The 24,707-nt window shown below is 45.4% G+C and overlaps 2 protein-coding genes across 2 annotated transcripts in view; one reads left to right on the top strand and one right to left on the bottom strand.

The window, feature by feature from the left end:
- Tdg (Thymine DNA glycosylase) overlaps positions 1-24,707 on the top strand; it is a 614,020-nt gene that overhangs the window by 442,441 nt on the left and 146,872 nt on the right. The window lies entirely within an intron of this gene.
- Positions 10-20,505, bottom strand: LOC143353005 (uncharacterized). The gene is made up of 3 exons (XM_076786099.1): positions 20,446-20,505; positions 86-1,370; positions 10-23 (listed from the first exon to the last, which is right to left on the bottom strand). Exons 2-3 carry the CDS (start codon positions 1,368-1,370, stop codon positions 10-12), a joined length of 1,299 nt encoding a protein of 432 aa, XP_076642214.1. The 5' UTR covers positions 20,446-20,505.

The following is a 24,707-nucleotide window of genomic DNA, read 5'->3' as shown; positions in this document are numbered from 1 at the left end:
CGGGAAACGTTACCTTTGTTCGACTTTCGTCGTCGCCGAGGTTTCCCGGGATCGTTCCTCGTTTGAACGTCGCTCGCAACAGGACCGACGGAATAGGAATCGCTGAATCCGCTGCTGCCGAACGTCTGGACGCAGTTGTCGCGGCTCCCGTAGCAATTCTCCTCGTCGTCGGTCGTCGGACACTTGTTTCCGGTAGCGGGAATCCCCTCGGCGTCAATGTCCTCCGGCAGACCCGTTGGCTCTGGCTTCAGTTCTTGCTCCTGGTCGGGGCAGGATTGCGGTTTGTCAAAATCGGCCTCGGAGGTGCCTATACCTGACTCGAATAACGTCGAAGAGGCTTCAGGAACTTGGCTGTTCGATATCGAGTCCTGAAGGTCATTCTCCAGGGGTGGACTGTCCACCGTTTCGTCCTCGTGCTCCCAGTGTTCTTCTTGGTCGTCCTGTTGCGAATCTTCCTCTTCTTCTCTGATGTTCTGGCTAGAGCCAGCGGACTCGTGGTTGAATATCGAAGTGGGCGATGTTTCGACGTTGATCACATCGGTGTCCGGAATCTCGAGTTTTGTCTTTCTCCGTCTCCTCCTCCGTCGGCAGTTTCTTCTCGAGGCGAGCTTGGCCGGTTTCCTGCGATGCAACTGGTGACCCACCGCGGGATTTAAAGTTTGTTGCGGGCCGTTCGATCCCGGCACCGTTGTTTCGTTGACGTTGACGTTGACGTCGGTGTCGCCGTCGCCGTCGCTGTCGCCGGGACGCTCGGCCTGGTAACAGATCCCCGGGACGAGGTCGACGCTCCGAGGTTGATCCGAGGTCGGGAAGTGATCGTTAGCGGCGGTTCCGAGGGAGCGGTCCGGATCGTGGCAGTTTTCGTCGGGCCGTTTCCTCGGGTCGCCGTTCACTTTTCTCTTGCAGGATTTCCAAAACTGCTCGACGGTGGTGTTCCTCGCGTGATCGCGCTCGGGATCGAGCTCCCAGCAAACGTTCCTCTCCGCGGTCGTAGATTTGCACGGCGCCGTGGTCGTCGACGCGAGCTTCTTCGTCTTCTTTCTTGTTCTCCCTTTGCCGTTCGACAACCTACGCAACGACGGCTTTTTCCTCGACTGTGGCAAGATCTTCGTCGGGGAAACAAGGTCCGATCTGTGAGTCCCGGCAGCGTCGATCGTCGAATTTATCGAGGGGAATTCCTTGGGCGTCGGCGTACTCGTTCTCACGAGCGACCCGTCATCGGCGAGCGCGTCGCACGACTTGCTCTTTCGACAGGGCTTCGATATCAAACCTAACTCCGTCAAGCATACAAAGGACCAAACGCTCTCCTCCGCCCACGACGTCACCATGTCTCTTCTTCCGTCTTGCTCGCCGCTCATCCCGGCTTCCATCTGAAACGTGAACATTTTTCCCAGCTATGAAACCTTACGCTCTCTCGCGCGCTTGCCAAAACGCGACAAGCAACCGGCGCGCTCTTCTACATCTACGCTTTACCGAGGAAAACACGAGGGGACCGATCGACCGGGAAACCCACGCCACGGTTCGCTGCGTTCGATTGTTTATTCGATTCGAGCGTTTTGCCGCTTTTAGAAAGCGCCGTTTGTACGCCGATTAGAACGCCCGCGAACCTGCTTGCTTGTTTTTCCGTCGCGATTACACGCTCGGCGCACACTGCGACGCGGATCGCCAATGTAGTTGGACAACAATTATTTTGGTAACCGTCATGGAACTCCTTGACCCGTTCCCTTACAATATCGAGTCAGACTCTGAACAGAGTCTAATAAATATGTGTAAAGAAGATATATCTCTTTAATTTGAATTTGGCGGCATGACGCCGGGTCTAGTAAGATCGGTATGGTAGAAAACATGCGGACGAACAAAGGTAGAAGATTCAAGAAGGTGACCACGTGTGCACAACGAATAGAAAAAGATTAGAGAAGACAACAGAGACAGATAAAAAGGGATCATTAAAAGAAGTGATAGTAGGAAGGAGACGATTAGAAATAACTTAAATGTCGTTTCTCTTTTGACAGGTGAATAAAATAAAATGTAAATAATGTATATAACTTGTCATAATAAATTTAAACTCTTTTGGCAGGGCAACGATCAGTGGTTATTTTTTTAAAGAGATCTCCCGTAGGATTTAGAAGAATCTTATATATGTATCTTATTAATTCCCATTATAATATAAAATCGGTTTTTCTCTATGAAACCCTGAACGATGAAGAATTTCTAGTCATTATAATCGCAAAATAAATAGTAGTGCAAGGTTCATTTTGATTGCGAGTTATTGAGAAAGGTTCAGAACGAGGGAAACCACGTCTATAAATTGATTTCATGACGAATACAGTGATTTCTCGATATATGTCGCCAAGGCTTGGATGATAAACGTCGCGGAATTATCCCCACCACCGCGGGGTATACCCCGTGAGGGGACAAGAAGCTCGAGAGTTCTCGGACGCCGAGGAGCGTAAACATAACACGGCTCAGGTATATCTCCTGGACGATACATTTCGCTGGCAAGACCCGTGTTGTTGACATATATCCGTACATGTATCCGACATATGACCGTTCCGCAGCCCTAATTTGTGCGTCATAAAGAACGCTATGTTTCGAACCACCTCGTGTCTTGAGACAGAAACATTCCTGCATTGTTATTAATAGTATTAATCGATCACGAATACACTGCGGATTTTATGCGTTTACGACAAGGCGAGGAAAAAGTGCGACTCTTGTTCCTTGCAATTAACGGAGAAAATGTTTATTTTGCTTAAAGATCCGCAGTCTAATCACGAATCGTGCTTAGAGTGTCTTGCACCTTGAACAGACAAAACGACATTCAGTGTCATCGGTGGTATCACTACGATCTGTGAACGGGGTCGAAGCTGGAAAACACGTGACTCTCCCTTATGGCTCGCGTTTTTCACCGGACCGGGATCAGCGTCGGCGTCGCGACGCGGGTTGCAAGGTCGTGGCCCGGTATCCTGCGCTCGCGGGAGAGTCGCGCGTTTAAGGAGCTCGATAGGATCGAGGGTGGGTTGTTGCTCGGCTCGCCGAGAAGGAGAGACTGGAATCGCTTTTTAAACAGTGCCGCGGAGGGTCGGCCATAAAAAAGGAGGCGGGGGCGGGGGGGGCGAGGACGGGGGGCCGAGGGGGTGTTGGGAAACGGGGGCGGAAAAGGGGGATTCGGCCGCGAGGGTGTCGGGGGGAGGGGGTTCCCAGGAAGGCAGAGGGGTGTGTGCGATCCAGCACGTGGCGCGCCTCGAAAGGCATTTCTCGAGGTCGCGGCGTGCTTTGCCGGGGTCGACCTGATGAATGGAAACGTCGGTATTATTGTGTTTACACGCGGGACACACGGGGGCCTCTCTCGCTCTCTCGCCACACTTGGCGTGGAAACATTCATTCATAAAGCGTTCCGCGCGTTCCTCTCACCACCGGTGTGTCCCGTCCTCCCTCTCTTCCCCCTAGCCACCCCTCTCCGGAGCAGCCCTTCTCGCCCCCTTCCCGGCAGGCCAGCGGCAGCCGCAACCCCTCCACGGTGTTTCGACGAGAGCGCGCCCCTGCCCCTCGCCCTCCTCCCGCGCTCGCGGTCACTCCCCCGCGCCCCTCGGGGCTCGAGAGCCTAGCCCGGAGAGAGCCCGGAATCGTTGCCGTTTTCGCCCGCTTCGTTATGCCCTCTCTCTCCACGCGAGGGTACACAACCCTCTCCGCGCTTCGAGGCTCGTAGAGGGGTGGCACCTGTGACGTAGCCGGAATTACGACAACGACCTGCTGATTCGCTTATTTCTGCCTCCTACGAGCTGTGTCCACTTCTGGCCGGTCCTCCGTTGCCACCAAGGCACCGTCGTCGCAGCCGCCAAAAGTCGCCTTCGTCAAAGTATTCCGATGAGAAAGAATTTTATACGAGCTCGCACTCAACACAGAGTTCAAGATTTTTAGTTCAAATGCACGTTGCATTTTCATTGGTCAAATTCGTTCGTTTTCAACGCTGCTATACGATGCTGAATGACCTGAACCGTCGGAATAATTCGAGGATGAAACCACCATTTATTCTTTCCAACCACACTAGAAAGGATGGAGTCTCTGCTGCGAGACAAAAAGCAGTTGGCTGATACTAGCTGCTAGGGGAGAGTTGACGTCGCACGATCTCGATTGACCTTCATAGTATATGTCATCTCTAATTGCACGACAGTCCTGATACACCGTATCAGAACATTAATAATAATAAAGAAACATATCATTGCACTGGTAAACCAGGGTGGTTGAACTACTGTGTATCTTCTCTTCGCCTCCACCTATACAAAAGTCAGCGCGATGATGTTACAGGCCGCTCATGAACCAACAAGTTTCACTGGACGCATCTTGTTCTAGCATCGACAATACGCAAGACATATTCTACTGACCTGTAGAATGGTGCTCTACCCTTTTAAATTTCAAGCCTAAAACGTGTTCTATCATGTTTAGCACTAAAGCTACTACTTACAATTGGCTAGCATGTATTGTCTTATAAAATTAGTAAGATTCAATTTATTTAGATTTCGTGCGATTTTTATTACGATATATGATGGAATAAAGAACTTTATCGAATCAATTCCTGCAAAGGAATCTTTATAATTTCAATAATTGTAGAATAAAAAATCCGAAACCGATCATTTGACCGGCTGTGGTACGTTTAGCGTTCGGGTCATCTGTCCCATAGTGCAATCTTTTAGGTCTCTCGGGAGCTACCGAGGCTCGTCCGATGCTCCCCGCAGGATTCCGTCATTTCCGAACGAAAAGAGGCGAGCTTTGCGCCTAGAGGAACGCGTTCCTGGTTTCGCGAGATCGGCCTCTTCTCTTCGTGGACGTACACCGCGGAAAGGATTCCCCTTTTCGGCCTTGGGTCGACTTTGCATCGCCGCGAAGCGTCTACCTCTTTTCGCGGCTCGACTCTTCAGGTTACTTTGCGCACTGGGAAACATCGTCCCCCTTTTTCCCAGAGATCTCCATCCTCCGGCCTCCCTTTCGGTGTCCCTTTCGGGCAGCGTTCGCTCTCCCTTTGCGACCAGCATCGCGTCCCTCCGACGCTCTCTCGACCGTGAATCGTTCCGCTGAATTGGTTCGCGACCGAATCTCTCTCTCTCTCTCTCTCTCTCTCTCTCTCTCTCTCTCTCGGACCTCCTTGCCTGAGGACGCAACGAATGCTTCGATCTACTTGTGCAGTCTGCGGCTACCCCCAGCAATCCCAGAACTGTCGCACGGACCGCGTTGTAGGTCAGGTCGCGATCGATCGATCCCGATGGACGCCCGCTAATCGGAACGCGTTCTGAGACTGCGAACACGCGTGTACGACGCGTGTTCGACCAACCTAGGCCAACGCGGCCCGTCCAGAAGCCGACATGTAACTCGGAAGATGCCGAAGGACTCGGTACTACGGCTCTTCAGGTTTTACCAACTCGGCTCCGGAAGAACAACGCTGAAGATGAAGGATCAAGAAAGTGTCCTTCACTTTAACCCTGGACAATTTTCCTGTTGGAAGAATGACGATTGGGACCGCACCCTTGCTCCTTCAGGAACAACATCAGTACGTCATACTGACTCTGAGGAATATTTCAAAAGTGGTTACAGAAGGGAAGATCATTAAGTGCTTCTAGAATTTCAAGATAGGCGGGGAAAATATTACAAAATCTGAATCATCAAGAAGTTATCGTGAAATCTGTAACATTATATAATCGCCGTCCTTGAAGAGTTAACACATCCGTCGACAATTTTCCAACAGTCTTTTCGAAATGAACGATCAACAGCTGAGAACTCCTTAATGAATTGCCATAAAGCGACAGCAGCTTCGTTCCTAATACAGCAAAGTATGTGGACGAATATAGGGTAACAGCTTCTCCTGAAATTATTATTTAAAAGAAAATTATCGAGTTTCCTTTAGACACAGCTCAGTCACTGAAAAGTCTGTTAATAGGCTTCCGGTAAATAGAGTGTTAAGATCATTCTTCAAGCAAGTAATTCGAACCGAAAAAAAACCGGAAGGGCAATATTAATCAATACTACCCACCCAACATCGTATACATATTATTAGACTGCGGATGTTTATGCAGTATGCAATTTTTGTAGACGAATTATAAGATACTGGAATCAAATAAAATCTTATTTTCAGTGATAGTAGCCTTTGTAGATCTGACATATATAAAAATCGTACTGAATTCTGCCGAGTTTTATATTCGGGAAATATGCTGGCGAGTAGACTGCGGACTTGATGCATTTATCATGAATAGACTGCGGATTTGATGCATTTATGACAAAAATGGGTAAGCACAATTTAAAGCAGTGGACATATTAGAAAGTTTTAAGGACATCAGCGTATTGACTTCATCTTAATACACTAATTAAAAGAAGAAAACAAAATTCTGTTTCGCTTCTGTGTCTCGCAATTAATACAAACATTTATTATTTTGCATAAAGATCCGCAGTCTAATGATAAACATGAGTAGCTGCAGCTTGAAACAGTGAAGGTATCAAAAGGACTGAAGAGTGTCGATACGTTGCTTTCAACCAACCAAAATTATTAAAATTTCCAAGCAGCTCGTGGTCCTCGTAACAAATGCAGAAAATTCTGCGTAAATGTCCACGGTCTGCTGACGCATAACGTTCGTGTTCCTATTGTTAATTTGTTCCAGAGTATTACAGGGCCGAAATATGGGAATTGACGCGTCAAATGAGAAATTTGTGGCAAAAGAAGTAAGTTGCAATGTGAAATAAGAAGAGGGACTTATGTATGGCGACACCGAGTTCGGTAATGAATCCGTATCAGGAAGGAAATACAAGATTGAAAGAAATGTCCCGGAAAGCAGTGTCTTGTCGGGATTTTGGCTTCGGATGCGAAATGCCCGTCCATCGGCAGCCGCAACATCCCCAGCGCGTAAGCGTAACGCGTAACGCGTCACGGTAATTTATAACGGCCGGTTGTCTCCGCGCCGTTGCCTACTTCCAAAGGGCGTTAACCGCAACGGGAGCAGCCCTTTGCGTAGAAACAGAAGCGCCCTTTTTGCGCCGCAAGCCTTTCGGACCGATGATAAAGCTGCCTGCGATGATTAGTCGAGGCGTTTAACCCCTGGACACTGGACCTTGTGAGATCCTCTTGGATGCAAATGTCCTTAATGTTTCTCAGATTCAAAGAAATTAATTGAATTTTTCTTCAACCACATACTGAGAGTTGCTACACTGCTTGCTATCTCTCACAGTCCCTAAAGTCCACGAAATTAAAGCAATTTAGGTAATGAAACCAAAACTGCGGAGTTAGAGTGTAATTACTACGCTTGGAATCTTTCGGGAAGCACGAATCTCGATGAGATTTAGTTTACTATATTTGACGGTACAAAATTGAATTGCTAACACTTTGATTGTTGTACCGCCAAAATATCGAACAAAGTCAATGTATTATATTTTAGTATTCCAGTTAGTGGAGAAATAAGATTTATTTCACGTCGTTTCGAGCCTATTAAGATTTTATTTATTAGAACGTATTGCAACAAAAATTACTCGGTGACCAATGTGACCCATATAGTGGCAGTCAACGTGATCATATACAACAGCAGTAGTTAACGCGTCAAGCACGAATTCCCTATGAATTAATATAATCTCGTAATCCAAGTCTGTTCGAATGTGTTGGCAGCGAGCATTTCTTTGCGATAGTAACACATGCACCGCAGCTTCCTCTTCGTCTTTCGCTTCCTCACGATCATCGCATTCCTCCGCCACCGACACGGGCGTGTAATCCACGCGCGCAATCCATTTTCTATTTTGCCACAAATATTTGTCATTTTATCGCAATCCTGGATTACGGTAAAGTCTCGCTTAACGAGGGGGGCTGTTTAACCGAGAATGGGATGAATGTAAATAAGATATGAAAGAGACGAATGCTCGGGATTAGGGGTAGAGATTAACAATAGATGAAGTAGATTCAAACGGACTATTCAGAACGGCACAGACGTAGAATCCCCCCGTTGGAAACTCTGGTGCTACGCTCGGCTCGCTCATGTAAATACACTTTTTCCGCGAGCCTGGCTTCTGTGCCGTCATCCCTAATCAACTAATTACACGATCGTTAAAACTGTCGCGGCGTGTGCCAAGTAGAGAACCAGATGCAAATCTCTTCCTTCGCGAGATGAACTTTTCGTTCGCGGTCTTTGTGGTCGTTCTGCTTATGGATTCCACGATCTTGCATTGTCATTCCACTTCAATCGAGCTGGTGATTCTGAAAGTGAAGTGATAATGACAAAAAGGTTGTGCGGCGTGTGCGTTTGGCGCGCAAAAGATGCCTCGGCGTAGGACACTTTCCTTTTTCGTCGAAGGGCACAGCGGGTGCGGCCAACCTCGAGGGAGGCAATAAAAGTGACGATTGCCAGAGCCTTGGCCGTCACAGTTACACGCGTTTTGCAGCCTACGCATTCCTTGGAAAGGACTTTCCCTTTCACGTTCTCAAGACGCGTATAGTTTTTCCTCGTTTTCGGGACGCCTTTTCTCCGAGAGTCGTGACGTTCGCATCTAGCTCTCCCACGGAGTAATTTTGAGTTTCGTGACGCGACACCCTTAGCATCATTCTGGATTACATTTTCTCTATATATGTCGCGAAGGCCTGGATGATACACGTCGCGGAATTATCCCCTCTACCGCGGGGTATACCCCGTGAGGAGTCACGAAGCTCGAGAGGCCCCGGACGCCGAGATGTGTAAACAGAATACGGGTCCGGTACGACCTGAACGATATATGTCGCTGGCAAGACCCGTGTTGTTGACATACCCGTGTTGTTACATTTAATTTAAAGTACATTTTATTTCTTCACGAATAAGCAAAGGACTCAAGCGCGTATAATTCCATAACGCTATTTCCGAGCGCTTCAAGTACCTACAACTCGAAACTTCAAACTGTTATATCTCATCATGGAAGTATCTGACAAAAAAATGTTTCAGACAAAATTGACTTGTTTTTTCCGGTAGAATCTAAATATGTAACATTTTATAGGGGGTTCCATTTAAAATTACAAAGGTACCTCCCCTCCCCCGTTAAAGGGGAAGGGAGGCCACTTCACGTTTATGTAGTCAGAAAGGCCCTTCAGTTCCATGCAATTTAAGACTAAGAACTTTAAAATCGATGGCATAGTTTTCGAGATGTTGAGCTGTTCAGAGTTATGTGGGCCACCCTGTATATCGAGAAATCACTGTACTTCTTACGCACGACACGTGTGTTCCTTGTTACGGTCTGTTCTCGTTAGCGTTACCGTTGTAGTTGTTGGTTCAATATTGAAGATTATCTACTTAATATCCCCAAAGTTGTAAAAAGCAACTTTTACTATTTTTTCCGTAATTCAGACTTAATGCAATTTTGTCAAAATGCCCATCACATACCATCTAGTGAACTAATCCAGCTTTGCGGATAAACAGAAATCGTTTGGTCCATTTGTGAAAAAAGTTATTCTGATTTATAGCGTGTGCCACCAATTATGACTGTATATTTTGGACTTGCTTCTTTCTGTAAGGTAAACGTTCTAGAGGTTGATCATGTCCCGGTATCCGGACAGTAATACAAATTTCATTTATTTTTTACCGTATTTGTTAATATAATTAAAAACAAAAATTAGTAGCATAAAGTAGAAACACTCATTAATATAAATTAAAATAATCATTATATAAAATTAAAACTTATTATGTAAAAATTATTATTTTGAAACATGTATCATACCTATAACAAATCTTGAAGAATTTCTTAAGCCTTTACTAAGAAATCCTGCTGATTTATTAAGGGAATAGTTCACTATATTTGATATTTTATATTACCAGAATAATAATGTAATAATATATACTTTCATATGTAAATCAAATGTTCGAACGTGCAAGAAAATTAATTTTTTTACTATAAAATTATAAGATTTACATATTGGGACAACAGTTTCCTCAATGTACCAGTCGGGGACCGTTGTGTTGTGCCAGTAATTGACCGATCAGCACGTGGCTTCACGCAGCACAGGTGAGTTTTCTTGTGGAAATATTGAGGATTGAGTTATGTTATACAGTAAATTATAATAAATAGTGCCTATTTCTGGCATCTGTGTATTCTTGAAGTAAGTATATGTACATAAAAAGTAAAGGTCATCCGTGCTAGGAGTGAACCTACACCTCTGGATCGGTGGACATTTGTCAAAGAAACTAGCCGCAAAATTGTTTATAACAAAGAAACTTGTTGTAAAAATTTTTTACGTCAACACAAAGGAAAAACGGAAAAGTTCGAAAGGAACCATATGTCGCAAACAAATAGTTATCGAGATATAAGCCGTTAAAGTTTTTGGAAAATTTGGTTGTGTGGAGTTATACGTATAGACAAAACCCTACTAGTACAGTTCACATAACCGTGTTGATGAGACAAAACATAATCGTGTACGTGCCTCGAGACAAACAAAATTTGAAGGTACATTCGTCACCAGGCCCGTACCGAATCATTGTCACCCTGTCCATTCGGATGATTTTGAAGTTGCAAAATATGAGAGAAAACCTTCTATCCAATGTTATACAAAAACAGAAGAGAGTTCCGGGAAACTGGGTCGGCAATTCAGCCGACAGAATTTGTTTACCTTGTTTTCGGCGTCTGACCTGCCTAGTATAACCTGACCCTAACACGTCCGTGGCAGAGAAGCGATTACAATCGCAGTATTATTTTGATCGTGGTCGGAGCAACTTCTTCTCGTTCGCTGTCACGATTTCGTGAAGTGTGTTGTGTTGTGTTTACTGATTGTGTAGAAGTGTGGCGTTTCGTGCTTCCAAAATAGGCTCCGAAAAACAGGCACAATTATTCGGACGCATTCGCGTGAGTCAAGAATGTGTGCTGTGGATCCGACGGATGAACAGATGATTCTGAAAAATTTGTAAGTGTACTTTACAGTAGTATTTTATATTGTAGAATTAGTTTTCGCATGTATAACATTGTGTACAAGGTTTTCTTTCATATTTTGCAACTTCAAATTTACGATCCGTATGGCAGGGTCATAATGATTTGGTACGGGCCTAGCGACGAATGTTCCTTTAAATTTCGCTTGTCTCTCGAAGCAGGCACACGATTATGTTCCGTCTGATCGACACGGTCAGGTGGACTGTAGTAGTAGGTTTTTCACTATACGTATAACTCCACACAATCAAATTTTGCAGAAACTTTAACGGCTTATATCTCGATAACTATTTGTTTGCGACATATGGTTCCTTTCAAACTTTTATTTTTTCGATGTATAGAAGGTGTTGAGGTAAAAAAATGTTAACAACAATTTTCTTTGTTATAAACAATTTTGCGGCAAGTTTCTTTGACAAATGTCCACCCCTAGGACGGATGACCATCGCTTTTTATACATGCTCTACAGTATTTTGTACATAACTTAAAAATTTTAGATTCATACAAAATTAAACTTTATCTTTTTTCTTTTATAAAACTATTCACAAGAACAATTAAAACAAGCTTTGGAAGCTGTTTCGGACGAGGAAACGGGTAATGTCGTACATATTATGTGTTCGGTTAATGGGACAATGTATGTAGTTCAGGCACTGCGACATGCACTCTTAGGTTGTCCGCTAACTGGGACATTGCACCTTTTCGTACAATCGTTAAAATAAATATGCCGAACATGATTTAAAGATTTGACTGTCCTAACTTTCATTATTTACATTGTGCTACCTTCCAAATTCAACAAAACTTGTTTAATTTTATGGTGGTTTTACACATTAAATAAAGAAATACCGTACCGCTATTCCATCTTACAACCGGATTGCAAACAACCCAGTATATTTGTCCGTTAAACCGAATTGTTTTAAGAAATTTCAATTTATCTTCAATTTGAACACGAGCACAGATTTATGCAATAAGTAAAAGTGATTTTTCCCTTTGATCGAGGTGTCTACGCTTCTCGATGAACTATCATAGCTGTTTCTCACGACCAGAGGTTGTCGATGAAAGCGACGAAAGCTCGCGAGTCCTCGTTAGCTGGCGATCATCTCTGGGATCGGCACGTGCTTGCGAATCGCGGGGACACTCGAGAGAAAGAAAGATAGAGAAAGAGAAACTCGGCTCTCGATTAGCAGCGGTCGACAGAGAATAGCGCGGAAAGGGAATCGCTGAACGCGCCGCGAAGCGTTGCGAGGCATTGCGAGGCATTGCGAAGCACTGCGAAACGCCGCGCCGGCCTCTTGACCATCTATCCTTCCGCGAACGATGCGAGCGTATTATTAAGCGTCTTCAGAGACACTCGAAAACGCCGGGGGATCGCGCACGCGATCGTGCGTACCCTTTAGTCGCGATCTCGCGTGACTCGATCCAACGTCGACGTGCGATTTCACGCGAGAAGCCGCTCCACGCGAGGATCGATCGATCCTCGATGGCCGCGGAACGTGCCGCGAATAAAACGCCCGCGAAATCAAGCGACCTTCGATTATCCTTCTGGAATTACCCAGCAGCCCCCAAAAATCAGAGGGGGGGGGGGGGGCTCACTCAATTGTCATTAGCCGACTGTGGATGTTTATGCAAAATAAAAACTTTCCAAGCCAGTTCTGTGAAACGGAAATTAACCCCTTGCACTACGATTTATTTCACGGTTTTAGTGATTAGAACTTTTTTGTAATTCGCAATTTCCTAGAAAAAGGAAAAAATTTATATCTATTGTATGCTATATGTTCTTCAATAGCTGTACATTAACAACGCTAAAATAGAATTTTATTTTGGTTTAACATTTTGACTGCTACACTATAAACCTCAAAAATTCCATAAAATCAAAGTAAGTTATTTAACACGTTAACTGTCAAGTCAGTCACATATGACTGACAGTGATTTTAGACCAAGTTTAGACATTCATTTGTACTGTCTTATCCAGATAAACCGAGTTTGATTAAGATCTTTAGAATTCAAAAGGGTTAAAACAGCATCCCCTAAAATACATTTAAAATTTCTAGTTTCGCTTTCATTAAATAAATTACTCCGATTTTGTAAGAATCTTTGAGAATGATATTTGGCATTTAACGTGTTAATGAAAGAAAAATTGAGAAAATTAAATGTATGATATTGAGCAGTCCTCTAACTTTCTTGCATTTTACAGATCCAAATCAAATTTGGTACAATGAATATATGAACGTAAAACCCATCTTAAAACCTGGACAAATAATTCCGTCACCCACATATGGGTGACATAGCAGTCAACGTGTTAAAGGACATTAATAACATACATATTTATTAGACTATTCCGAATCTCTCGAGTGTGACTCGATATTGTAGGGCAAGGGGTTAATTGAAGGTGTAGTCCTTCTATTGATAATTTGAATACATTGAAAATGAGGCGTCAAAACGAGGGAAGAGGAGGGGAGGAGAGGATAATTAGGGGAGCGTGCAGTAATCGTGAGTGGAGGGGGCAAGATTTTGGCGGTCCGCCGTTAAGAGGAGCACAATCGGCTCGCGTGGAACGAGAACGTCGGAATCGATCTGTGATATTTCGCGAAGACGCGGCGTCGGCGGCGTCGCCTGGTGGTGGTGGTGGTGGTGGTGGTGGTAGAGCGGCGCCGTGGATACGTTCGTGTTTACGCGTACTCAGCTGATATGAATGGACTAGGAGCCGCGGGAGCGAGCGTACGTATTTGTGGATTCGGTCATGACGACTTTCAGTATAAATTGAAACTTCTCGAGGGTGTCTCGTCGGCCGGCAGGGTGGGAGAATGTCAAGGGGCGTAGGACAAAGAGAGCCCGAGTGCACCGAGTTGCACCGGACAGAGACGGTGCTAGACCCGGTCTCGGAGAGGGGAGAGACCGAGGGAGAGAACGGCGGAGAGAAACAGCACAGAGAGAGACAGAGGGAGGGAGAGGGGACAAGGAGAGAGAGAGAAAGACACATGGAGCAACAGAGAGATTGCCGAAGGGTACAAAGCCACGAAGCTGGGTCAGTTCCGTTTAGTACGAGGCAGGCTACGATTCTGTATGGATCTGTCGCGGCTTATGCCTGCGGATCGGCTCTGCGCCATGCGATACTTCGAGCACCCGCAGCCCTGGATCCTCTTAGGAACTCGAGAGGAGCACCCACGCTCTAGAGGTTCCGGGCTCGATCGAAACTAGAACCGTGTCGCGTGGCTAGATTTTTCCGAATTTCCCTCGATCTCACTGACCAACACTCGATCTTTTTCATTTTTGTTTCTTTTTTTTTTCCTTGAAGGAAGCAGAGAACGCAACGATCAGAACACTTGCTCGTGTTCATCGAAGAGATCGGACGCGAGAGACTTGGAAACAGTATCAGAATTTTTGAAGTTTCTTTTTTTTTTTTTATTTTCTTGAGACGATGTTCGTCGATGATTTAAATACGGAGTCGGTCTGCTTGGGTCGAAAGTTCAAAGAATAGTATGATTGCTGTTAGAAGAAATTTCCTTGTTAACTCTTGGATTTTTCTGGAACTTTTTCGACCGGGTAAGCTGTACGTCCGTGTACCGAAGATTGTATTTATTTATAGCAAAAACGAGCAAGTGAAGCACAAAACGATAAATACATCACAGTTGATGTTCGTCTCTTAGTGCGAAAGAGGCCAGAAAATAGTGGTTTCGTCTATTTCGGAATACAATTCGACGCGCAGATTCGTATAAGAAATGGCACCCGACTATCGAACAAACACAAAAATCGAAAGTTTTGTTGAAACACAAAAATCGAAAGATCACGGTCGCCTAGGATTCGTTCGCCTCCGAGGTCGAGGATCGATCTCGTCTGGCAATTATCGACTTTTCCCCTTAAAGTCGTTGCCCCTGTCTCATGCTCCTTTCCCTGGTTTGAGGGGTACCGTGTACTCTCGAAAAACAAATTTACTTAACTATAGTTCTTCCAGGTTGTTCTAGTATGTACTGCCTTATAAAAATGGCAAGCACGATCGATTTTGCCCGAATTCGGTCATAATGTGTACGCAAATCAAAAAATTTATTCAATGATTTCTCAGGAATGTTACAAGATGGCGGAGGTGTGCATGGTCTAGCGTCGTATTAGCAACGATAGCATCAACCATTTTTTTCTGGGAAACGATCATCGTCTCAGATGCTTCTAACATAGTTTAAAATTATTTCGACGAGCAAACCTAATCGGGTGTCTAAAAATATCTGTTCCACTATCACAGTCTCGCGCGTAAACAAAACTTTACTGTTTGGATTTCTGAAAGCAGAAGCCGCCCCCCTAATCTGTGATCATTCAGCTCTAATCGGTCGCAATCTTAACATTCTCCTATACCTAATAAAATCGGCATTGCAAACATTTATTATACGCACACATCATAATTTACACTGATAGAGGTACAGCAAATTCCCGTATAGCGCGATCAAAACAGTTTAAATGACCGTGTACACTTATAAGGCAGTAAGTGTACGATAAATGTACACAAAAAATAGTTTAAAGCTAAAGCTACCAAGCATTAACAGTATCTGATAAATATTGCCTTATAAACATGGCGACACTAAATTTATTGAGATTGTCCGCAATTTTTAATATAGAATAAAACAAGAAAATTTGTTCCATTATTCTTCATGAATGAATTTTTATAATTTCAACATTAAAATATAAAATCGGTCAGTTGACCGTAGGTTTAGCGTGAAGAAGACTTCGCTGACTGTCGCACAAGGTACATGCATAAACCTGGCTTGAACAATTTTTCGATCTAAACTGGAGTCTACTGTAACAGAGTCCAGTGAAAGAATGGCTGCTCGAATCCACGAAGAAAAGGAAAAGTATCAGACAGTCGTCGACAACCGACGAGTAAGCTCGTCGCTAAGAGGTTAATAAACTGTTGCTCGACCCAGTAGCTCGGTTTCGGGGCACCGAAAGTCGGCTTGCGAGTGGAACCGTTGGGGCCAGCTGTTTGCAGAAGCGTTTAACGTTCAACGGAGGCTTCGAGGAGAAATCCGCGAGCACGGACTCTCGGAAAACGAAACAAGTTGGAATGCTAGATGAGGGGTGGGCAGGGATCAGAGACACCGAGCTTGCGAGCCTGGGGACACCGGTATCGGAGCCGAAAGCTTGAACAAATTCGCGATCGGTTTTTCCTGCGTTGCTCGCGGTTCCTGCTCGCGTTTTTCCGGCTCGGTTCGTCCGAGGTGGTCTCCTCCGCTCTTCCGGGCGGTTTGTCTCTCGGCCGGTGTGCGTTCGCGTCGCGTCTTTGTTTCCGGCGAACAACGGACAGGTAAAACGCTCCGCACCGCTCCGCTCCGCTCGGCTCCGAGCGGTGTTGCGCGCCGAAGAAGCCCGCAGGAGGCGAACGAGGTGGAGAGGATCGAAGGGCGGGTTGCAGGAAAGAGTGGAGCGAAGAGTGGAGAGAGGAGAGCGGAGAGAGGAGAGAGGAGAGAGGAGAGAGGGGAGAGGGTGGACAAGCAACAAGGAGCCTCGCGGAGGGAACAGAGACCGAGGAGGAGAGGGCTCCCACTCGGCTAGCAGCGGCGGAGCGCAGCGTGGGCTTTTCTTGTATTCTATTGATTTTTCCGAAAGTTCGCGTGGTGGGAGTGCGGCACAGCCGGAGAGAGCGAGCGTGTGTGTGTGTGTGCGCGAGAGAACTCCGGCAGGAGCGTGTTTGCGTGAGCTTCGACGACGGTATCGTCTTTTCCTCCCGTCTCTCTCTTTCCCGCGGGAAACGCTCGCGTCCACCTCTCGTTTTCCCTCTTTTCCTCTTTTCGCCATCTCCCTCGTTCTCTTGGCTTTCTTTCTCTTTCTACTCTGGTCGTTCGCGCTCGCGCAAATCCCACCCGCTCTCTCACTCTCTCACCCTCTCTCTCTGTCTCTGTCTCTCGCTCGCTCGTTCCCTCCCAGCCACCCTCCGGCTCTCCCCGCTCCTCTCCTCGTGACTCACCTCTTGCTCGCTCTCGCCACTATCGCTTCATCCGACCGCTTTCCCTCCTCGTTCCGTGCTCTCTGCTGTTTCTCTTACTCTCTCGCTCTGGTCTTTATCCTTCTCTCTACGGTTCCCTCTGTCCTCTCTTTCTCTCGCTCCCGCCCGCGCGAAATCCACCCTCGACCCCGCCAGCTCGCTCGGCCGATCGCGCTCATGCTCGCGCACACGCACGCACAGACACAAAGTCCTGGTGTTGGTGCTGCTGCTGCTGCTGCTGGTGCTGCTGGCCAGCGCGCGTCCGCGCACACACGCCGGCTATTCGAAACAGGAGCGTGTTAAGGAGTTCGACTTTGACATTATTTATCGCGATAATCGAACACGAGGATCGAGCGCGACGCGCCGACCCGATCGCTCCTGTCCGCGCGACGGACTCCCCAAGATCCGCGGTTCGAAATCGCGTCCGACAGGATTTTTCTAAAAAATTTTTCGTCCTGACACCGCCAGTATGAACTGGAACGACTGGGGATTTTATGAATTGCAAAGTCACAGATCTTCAAGGGATAAATCAGAAAGGGCACAAGGATGTTCGAGAATGAATCGCAAGGGTGCAGAAAGATTTTACAAACTGCAAGAATACAAAAGGATTTTACGAATTTAAAGTGTGCAGAAAAATTTCATGAATTTCAAATATGCGGAAAATCTTTTTAATTGCGATAATACATTTGCTAGGAACTCGAATGATCTTCAATTGTAACTTTATAGCGACCAGGTGAAATACGATGATCCACGTTGATCATGTAAAGGCAGGTTCGCAAATATGTAGAAGACGGTTGAAACGTAAGAATTTTAATGGTCCTTGTGAGGGTCAATGTTCATTATCATGCTCGTGTAACTGAATCAATGTGCCGGACAAGTTTCTGCAGAAGCATTTTCATGGATCATTTTCGCTCCTCTGGTAGTATCGATGTCAACTTCTAGAAGGCTGCGTTTTCTCTCTCGAATGAAAGAGGATACACTCGGAATTGTTGTCCAACGAACAGGCTTCGTGCACGAAGATTGTTTAAAATATTAATCACTTTTTCCCCGGAGAGCAGTAGTAGCAAGTGCATCGTTAACTGCACCAAAGTTTTAAGTACCGACAGAAAGAAAAAATATGCACCGATCTCTTCGAGGTTCACTGTCGCTCTCGAAACAATTGGAAGAATCATGTAAATTCGCACGAGACGCGTCCGCGTGTTGTATCCGAGCAACCGGGTGATTAGAAATGCATGTTCAAAAGTTTGAACGCGCTGTACCTTCGAAATAGGAACAGACGATTTATGTCGTTTTGCCGTAGAACCGCAGAAATATCGCGCCGCAGCCAATAAGTCCCGAGCGGAGCGATCGTTCTTGCATGCGAACACCGCCCGCTTTTCGCTATAAAGCGATAGAGATCGAACTAGATCGACACGGAGGACCCGAATTTCCACGGGTTTTCTTGATCGGTAACTTTTTCCTTCTTCTACTGGATCGAAGCAACAAATATACATACTGCACAAACGGAAACACTAACTTCTAAAGCTGCTTTTAAATTCTTCGCGTTCGTTCGATTAAGGTCAGGAAATGTTCAATTGATTTTGTTCCGGCGGCTAAAAATCAGTGTTTCGCTCGAGTTTCAGCAACAAACACTCTGCAGCGAGCAGACCCAGCTCGTGGCCAGGCGCCAAATGAATTGGAACTTCAATTAGGTCTGCGTTTATGCAAAACACCGGGTAAAAGACGATCCGATTCACTTGCATAGGAATGGCGCAACCCTAATATAACGTTGCTTGGAAAATGACTCGCGTTCGACCAGCAAGGGTGGTTTCTTGGTGGCAAACGTCGAGAAACGTGAAATTTCCTGGAGGAAAGATTCGAGGGAGTGCACGCGGCACGGTTTCTCGGTACAGCCCTGGTATTCCATCCACCTACATCGTGTGGCAGGGTCACCGCATGCACCACCACACCTACACGTGTGCTCATACGTGTGCGCGTACTTGCCCTTCTACCGGGTGACGCTGAAGTAGGCGGTCGAGTCTCGCGCGGGTTCGCCGGGGTTCCGAGGCGAGAGACGGTTAGCTGCGTGGGCGGTTCGCAGCGATTTCGCAGCGTTACCATCGCGGGAATGGACCTGCTCGATGCGTAAACCAAACTCGGCTGGCATAACGCGGATCTCGAGGCGATTTACTCGGAAAATATCCGATTCGGAACCTGGTCTAACCGTTTTCGAATTTGAGTCAGGAATTCCATTTACCGGTTTAAGAAATACTATTTTTATTTGCAGGATCTTGTAGCTGAACTCTTCGGACGCGTCTCTGTAAAATCCCGAGTCAGAATTCACTCTACTTTCGAAGTTATTGATTAACGAAGCACGCGTGACTCCCGGTATTTCGAGTTGCAATTTTGAACTTGAAAGGCGTCGAACATGACGCGATTCGAAAGGAACTGTTGGACCAATCGACTTGAAATTTTAACTTTTGAGGATGTTTAATTCTTGAGGAAGAGCAATAGCATCGCTTGTCCTGGAATCAAAAGGATAGGATGTTCAAATTTCTTTTTAAGCAGGAACCTTTTTCATTGGCGAGAAGAAAAACATCTTCTCGGGAAAATTGTACATTTGAATACGAATAGTAACCGTTTCTCGCTAAATCATTTTTGTAGATGATTGTAGATCAGAAGATAACTGCATGCAAGTATGTGAAAGATAACCTCATAGGAATTTTTGAGCGGAATTAAAATTCAAGCCGAATGTTTTCCATTGTCACTTAAGAAAAATGTTTTGTATTCATGTCCTCAGTGTATCATACACAGTGACCGTATTAATAACCGAATGGAACTGAAAAAATTCGTGCAACTTAATAAACGTATGGCGAAAGCCTGTAGAAAATTCCATATTAGTTGACCGACCCTTCAAACTTTTTAAAAAATGTATATTCAATCAAGAAGAGGGGACTGAACCCTTAACGAACAGGGAAATCGAAAGGTCCTTTAGAAGAACGGTCGCACCGGCGAATCTTTCGAGACTCTTCTATTGAAAATGAAATGCGCGAGCCTGGCAGCGGGGAAAAATGTGTGCGAAGGATGGGCGACGGTGGAAGAAAGAAAATAGCTGGTGGCAAGGTCGCGAGCCCGATATTAGATCGCTCGATCTTCGTTAATGAAATCGGCGGGTGTAAAGGTCTGGTGGCAAGCACTCGATGTTTTCCCGGTCGCCTAACTGCGGCTCCGAATCCCGTATTAACGAGGATAACGCGAGCAAGCAACTGGTCCCCGGTAATCGTCGTCGAAAGCTACGCTCATAATTCAAACGCGCGAAAAGTTCTCCACGAAACTCGAACGGCAACTGCGACCGGAAAACGGCGGCCCGTATCTCGCGAAGATTACTTTTCCGAATATACATTTTTTCGGCGTTTGTTTCTTAACAGAGGGAAATCGTTTTCCTCTCCATTTCCCGTCATTTAACTCGCTCTTCTCCGACACAACACCGCCGGACCTCGCCCTCGCACGGAACATCGTCGCTTCTACTTCGTACGCCTCATTTACTAATTAATCTACGTATCTTCTTCTCGCGTTCCCGTGCCCGTTTAACAACGCCTTACCTTCGTCTTTGCTCGCCGTTGTTTTCTTCGGACTTTCCCCGCAAACGGCTTTGTTCTTCCTCGAAGACGACGTTATTGTTATCGTACGGTACCCGGACAGTGCTCACCGGCGAGATTGTTTTATTGGATCGACGAACGCGAGACGGTTTAATTTAATTAAATAAATTATTTCCTGAGTATCGGAGCTCGTCTTGCATCGCGTTCAGCGCGCCCTGTTTCGTTGCGCGTAGGTGTAATATGTTGTCAACGTGTAGGGGTTTGAATTTTGCTTGCGGCTCTTGTTCCCTTTTTCGAGAACAACGGAGTACGTGAAATGATACTTTGTTGTTCCTGAAGAGGAATAGATTGGACTTCGTTCGAGAAAGATAGTTGCAAGGTGTAAGAGTTGGTAAGCATGGTGAAGACTAGGTAAGGATAATAATTAAACCGTGAATTTTCATTCATTCGAGACTTCTTCAGAATTTTTAGAGCATTTTGAAACTGTCTTTTTAGGACCGTTTTTTAATGATTAAAAAAGTTAGGTAAGATTTTTCTCAGCTTGGGAACATAATAGTAATCTTAATAGAGGGGGGCTGATTTTGGTTCGTTTGCAATTTTTATAAATTCGTCCCTGAAGATCTACTTACAACTCGTGCGGTGTGTTCGATGATTAATCCTGTAATACGCTAACTTTTGGACTATATTTTTATTGACAAATGAACCTCCTATAGTTGATAAAAACGCTTAAATGGTTTACGAGGGGATCTATTAAAGTCGACCGTTGCAACAAAGTGTGAAAAACGAGACTTTTTTAAGAGTCACGATAGATAGAGTCCTTGTCTTCTAACAAGGATCATACGGTACATCTCACTAGTTTGAGAATAATTTCCTAGCCGAGAATCATCGATGCGAAGCTGCTTATCTTGCCGAAAGATAAATTACGTATTTGGACAGTGACTATGTTAAAGACAGTCAGTAAATTAAACGCTATTTGGGATTCGAACGACTCTATTCCCATGAGAATTCACGTATGATATCGCACGGGAAGCTTCTCTGTGATTTCAGCAACTATAAAACAGAAAATCCGAGTCATTTTAACTCATCCACTGGTTTCTGTATTAGTCCTCGCATGGGAGGATGCTTTTGACGATTTCAGAGCTGCAATCATGGTTAGATACACTCACATTCTCGCGCATCAAGTACTTGGACAATCTGTTGTCGTCCCTGAAGTATTAATAAATGAAAGAAAGAAAGGTATCGAAGATAACGAGGCACAAATATTCTATTAACACCCATCAGGTAACAACATAACGACTACTAAAAAATGGCACTTTGGATGGAGCCGTTTGTAACGGAGGGCAAAAACAGACCCAAGATCGATGGGTCCAAGAATATTCTCCATAAATCCATAAAGATCCCTTAGTCTAATAACAATAATAATTTTCGTAAGATTCCGGATACAGAGAAATACCGGTGAGCGGCCCGGTCTAATTATCCAAAAGACAATAGAAACAACGCGCAAGGCTTCCGGGCGGCTGCCGCGAGCGAATAGAAGGATATCGACTGGCGTGTAGTTGTCGAAGTTTGCTCGTTACTTCAGGAGCACCCGGTATATGCGAGCAAGCTCTCGGTTCCACCGAATCGTCGGACCCTGTCTCTCCTGCAGTCTCTTTGCGAGATTCGCGCGAGCGTGAGCGAGCGGGCTTGCGCGGGTTGAAGCGGGCTGAAGCGGGCGGACGCGGGCGCGCTCTCTCACCTACAGCCTTATGTGCTCTCCGGGTTTCTCTCTCTCTCTCTCTCTCTCTCTCTCTCTCTCTCTCTCTCTCTCTCTCTCTCTCTCTCTCTCTCTCTCTCCACCCCTCTCTCTCTCTCTCTCTCTCTCTCACTGTCTATCTCTCTCCTTCTACGCCGGTCTTTCTCACTCCCACTCCGATACACCCTCGCGGCAGACTCGGTCGAATGGATTGTACACACTACACGCACACAGAGGCGCGAGAGCGCACCCACGCGAGCCCCTTTTGCCGTGTGTACGTGGTGTGTGCCGTGCACGTAGAGCTCGAAACGCTGCGAGCACATCGCACGGTGCCGAGCGGAGCGGAGCGGTGCGGCGCGGAGCCGAGCAGAGCGGTGCGGTGCGGAGCCGCACGGAGCCGCACGGAGCCGCAGCACGCACGTTCTCTCGCGCGGTTCCGAAGCCGCTCCGAACGGCTACGAGCGGCTACGAGCGCGCTGGCGGCCATGCATCCAGCCAGCTAGACTGCCAGGAAATCGGCCAACCAACGACCGACCGACCCGCGGATTACTGACGATCGATAACGCCGATCGATTTTCCCTGCGGAGCACGCGACGCAGCCTTTTCGCTCCCTCGCGAGACCCTCTCCGCTACGAGCGAGCCGCCTCTCGCCAACGCTCTCTCTTCCACGACGAGAGCACGATCCTCGAAATTTCTCCCGAGCACCGGTTCTCTCTCCCTTCTCTCTCTCTCTCTCTCTCTCTCTCTCTCTCTCTCTCTCTCTCTCTCTCTCTCTCTCTCTCTCTCTCTCTCTCTCTCTCTCTCTCTCTCTCTCTCTCTCTCTCTCTCTCTTTCCCTCTTGTTCTCTCTCCGATTCGTTACCGATCGCCACGCGGATCTTCCGAGAAGTACCGTTACGAGAGTCCCTCGTGGAACCGGACTCTGCGAATCCGTACGCCGAAATTCCACCAGGTTTCACTCTCGATCGCATCCGACCGGCCCGCGCCGGCCCGATTCGCCTCGGACCGCGATTTCGTGGCTCGCCTAATAACAGTCGTTCGAATTGCAATGGAACCGCGGGCATAAAAACCCTCTTCATTTTTTCGATCGGGGCTGCAAAGAAATTATTTACCCCTTGCGGTTCAACGTGCTCTCTCTCTATTTTGCAACATAGCTTTAAAAAAAAAATTCAGGTATAATTTTCAGTCTTACTGTCTAATTACTAGAGTGCGGGGTCTTTGTGCAAAATAAAAATTTTCTGCTTCATTTGTAAGACCCAGAAGCACTATAAAATGTTTTGATGTTCTTAACCCTTTGCACTCGGCGCTATTTTCATTCTAAAACTAAATTTTTCTTCCGTCTTAGAATATTTTCATTTTATTCATACGAAACTGATCCGATTTACACATATAATGTTTAAATGTTTGGTAATCTATTGAATACAAATTTTGTAATGTTACAAATATTTTGTAATATTTTTTGTAATTTCTTTGAAATAATGCCACAACAATTTCTAGTGGTGCTTCAGAGTCACCATTCGAGTGCAAAGGGTTAAATTCGTGTAACCTATTTGCGTCATGAGAAAGAAGGCAGAATAACGCTCTTATCGACAATGTTTTAATTATATTTAAGACGAAACGTTTTGAACAGTAAAAAGATATGATGCTCATTATGTTTCAGTAATTTATATATATTTGTTATGCATACTGTTAGGTACGAAATTTCGCTCTGGTGATACGATCTAATTATGAAAATGGGCCAATCTCTTTACCATTCGAAATTTCACCCACCCATTTTTCTTACAAATACATAAAATTCGCAGTCTACTAATTACCAATATGCGAACGACGTCAAGAAAAGTACAATTGCTCACTATTCACCCAAGTTAAGGTCGACAATGCATTGCGAAAACCCGTGCAAGAGCTTGATCTTTCACGTCTATTTTACATCATAAAAACGCAAAATATTATATCCAAATTAGTAATAATAATTATTTGAATAAAAGGAAATTTTTAATATACCACCGCTTTTAAGACGGCCTAACAAGTATAAAATCATTTTTCCTAACCTCATACAGATTCCTAACCCCATACAGACAGTCCTGAAAATTTGTGAATTTTGAACAGCTATGAAAATACTTGTAAGACTTAAAACGAAAAACGTGGGGCACAAGATAATAGTAAGGACTCTAGAGAGTAGCTGCCGTTGAGAAAACTCACACAACAGTTCATATCATTTTCAGTGCAATAAAATTGTTAGTGACTTAAGTGAACTATTCGTGCATCAATTATCTATTGCGTACGCCCCACGTTTTTTAAGTCTTACAAGTATTTTCATAGCTATTCAAAATTCACAATCAAAAATTTTCAGGACTATCAACATAAAATTATTTTATACTTTTTAGTCCGACTTAAAAACGTGGTATATTCAAATTTTTTTTCCATTTAAATAATTATTTTCTGCTTTCTAGTTTAAAGTTTCAAGTCTCTAGCTTGTCGGGAAGTCAGTTTAAAATCAATTGCAAAATTTGCACCGAACAGACAAACAGACA

Source organism: Halictus rubicundus, chromosome 3 (assembly GCF_050948215.1).
Source record: "Halictus rubicundus isolate RS-2024b chromosome 3, iyHalRubi1_principal, whole genome shotgun sequence".
Classification (NCBI taxonomy): domain Eukaryota; kingdom Metazoa; phylum Arthropoda; class Insecta; order Hymenoptera; family Halictidae; genus Halictus; species Halictus rubicundus.
This window is presented reverse-complemented; position numbering and strand designations above follow the sequence as displayed.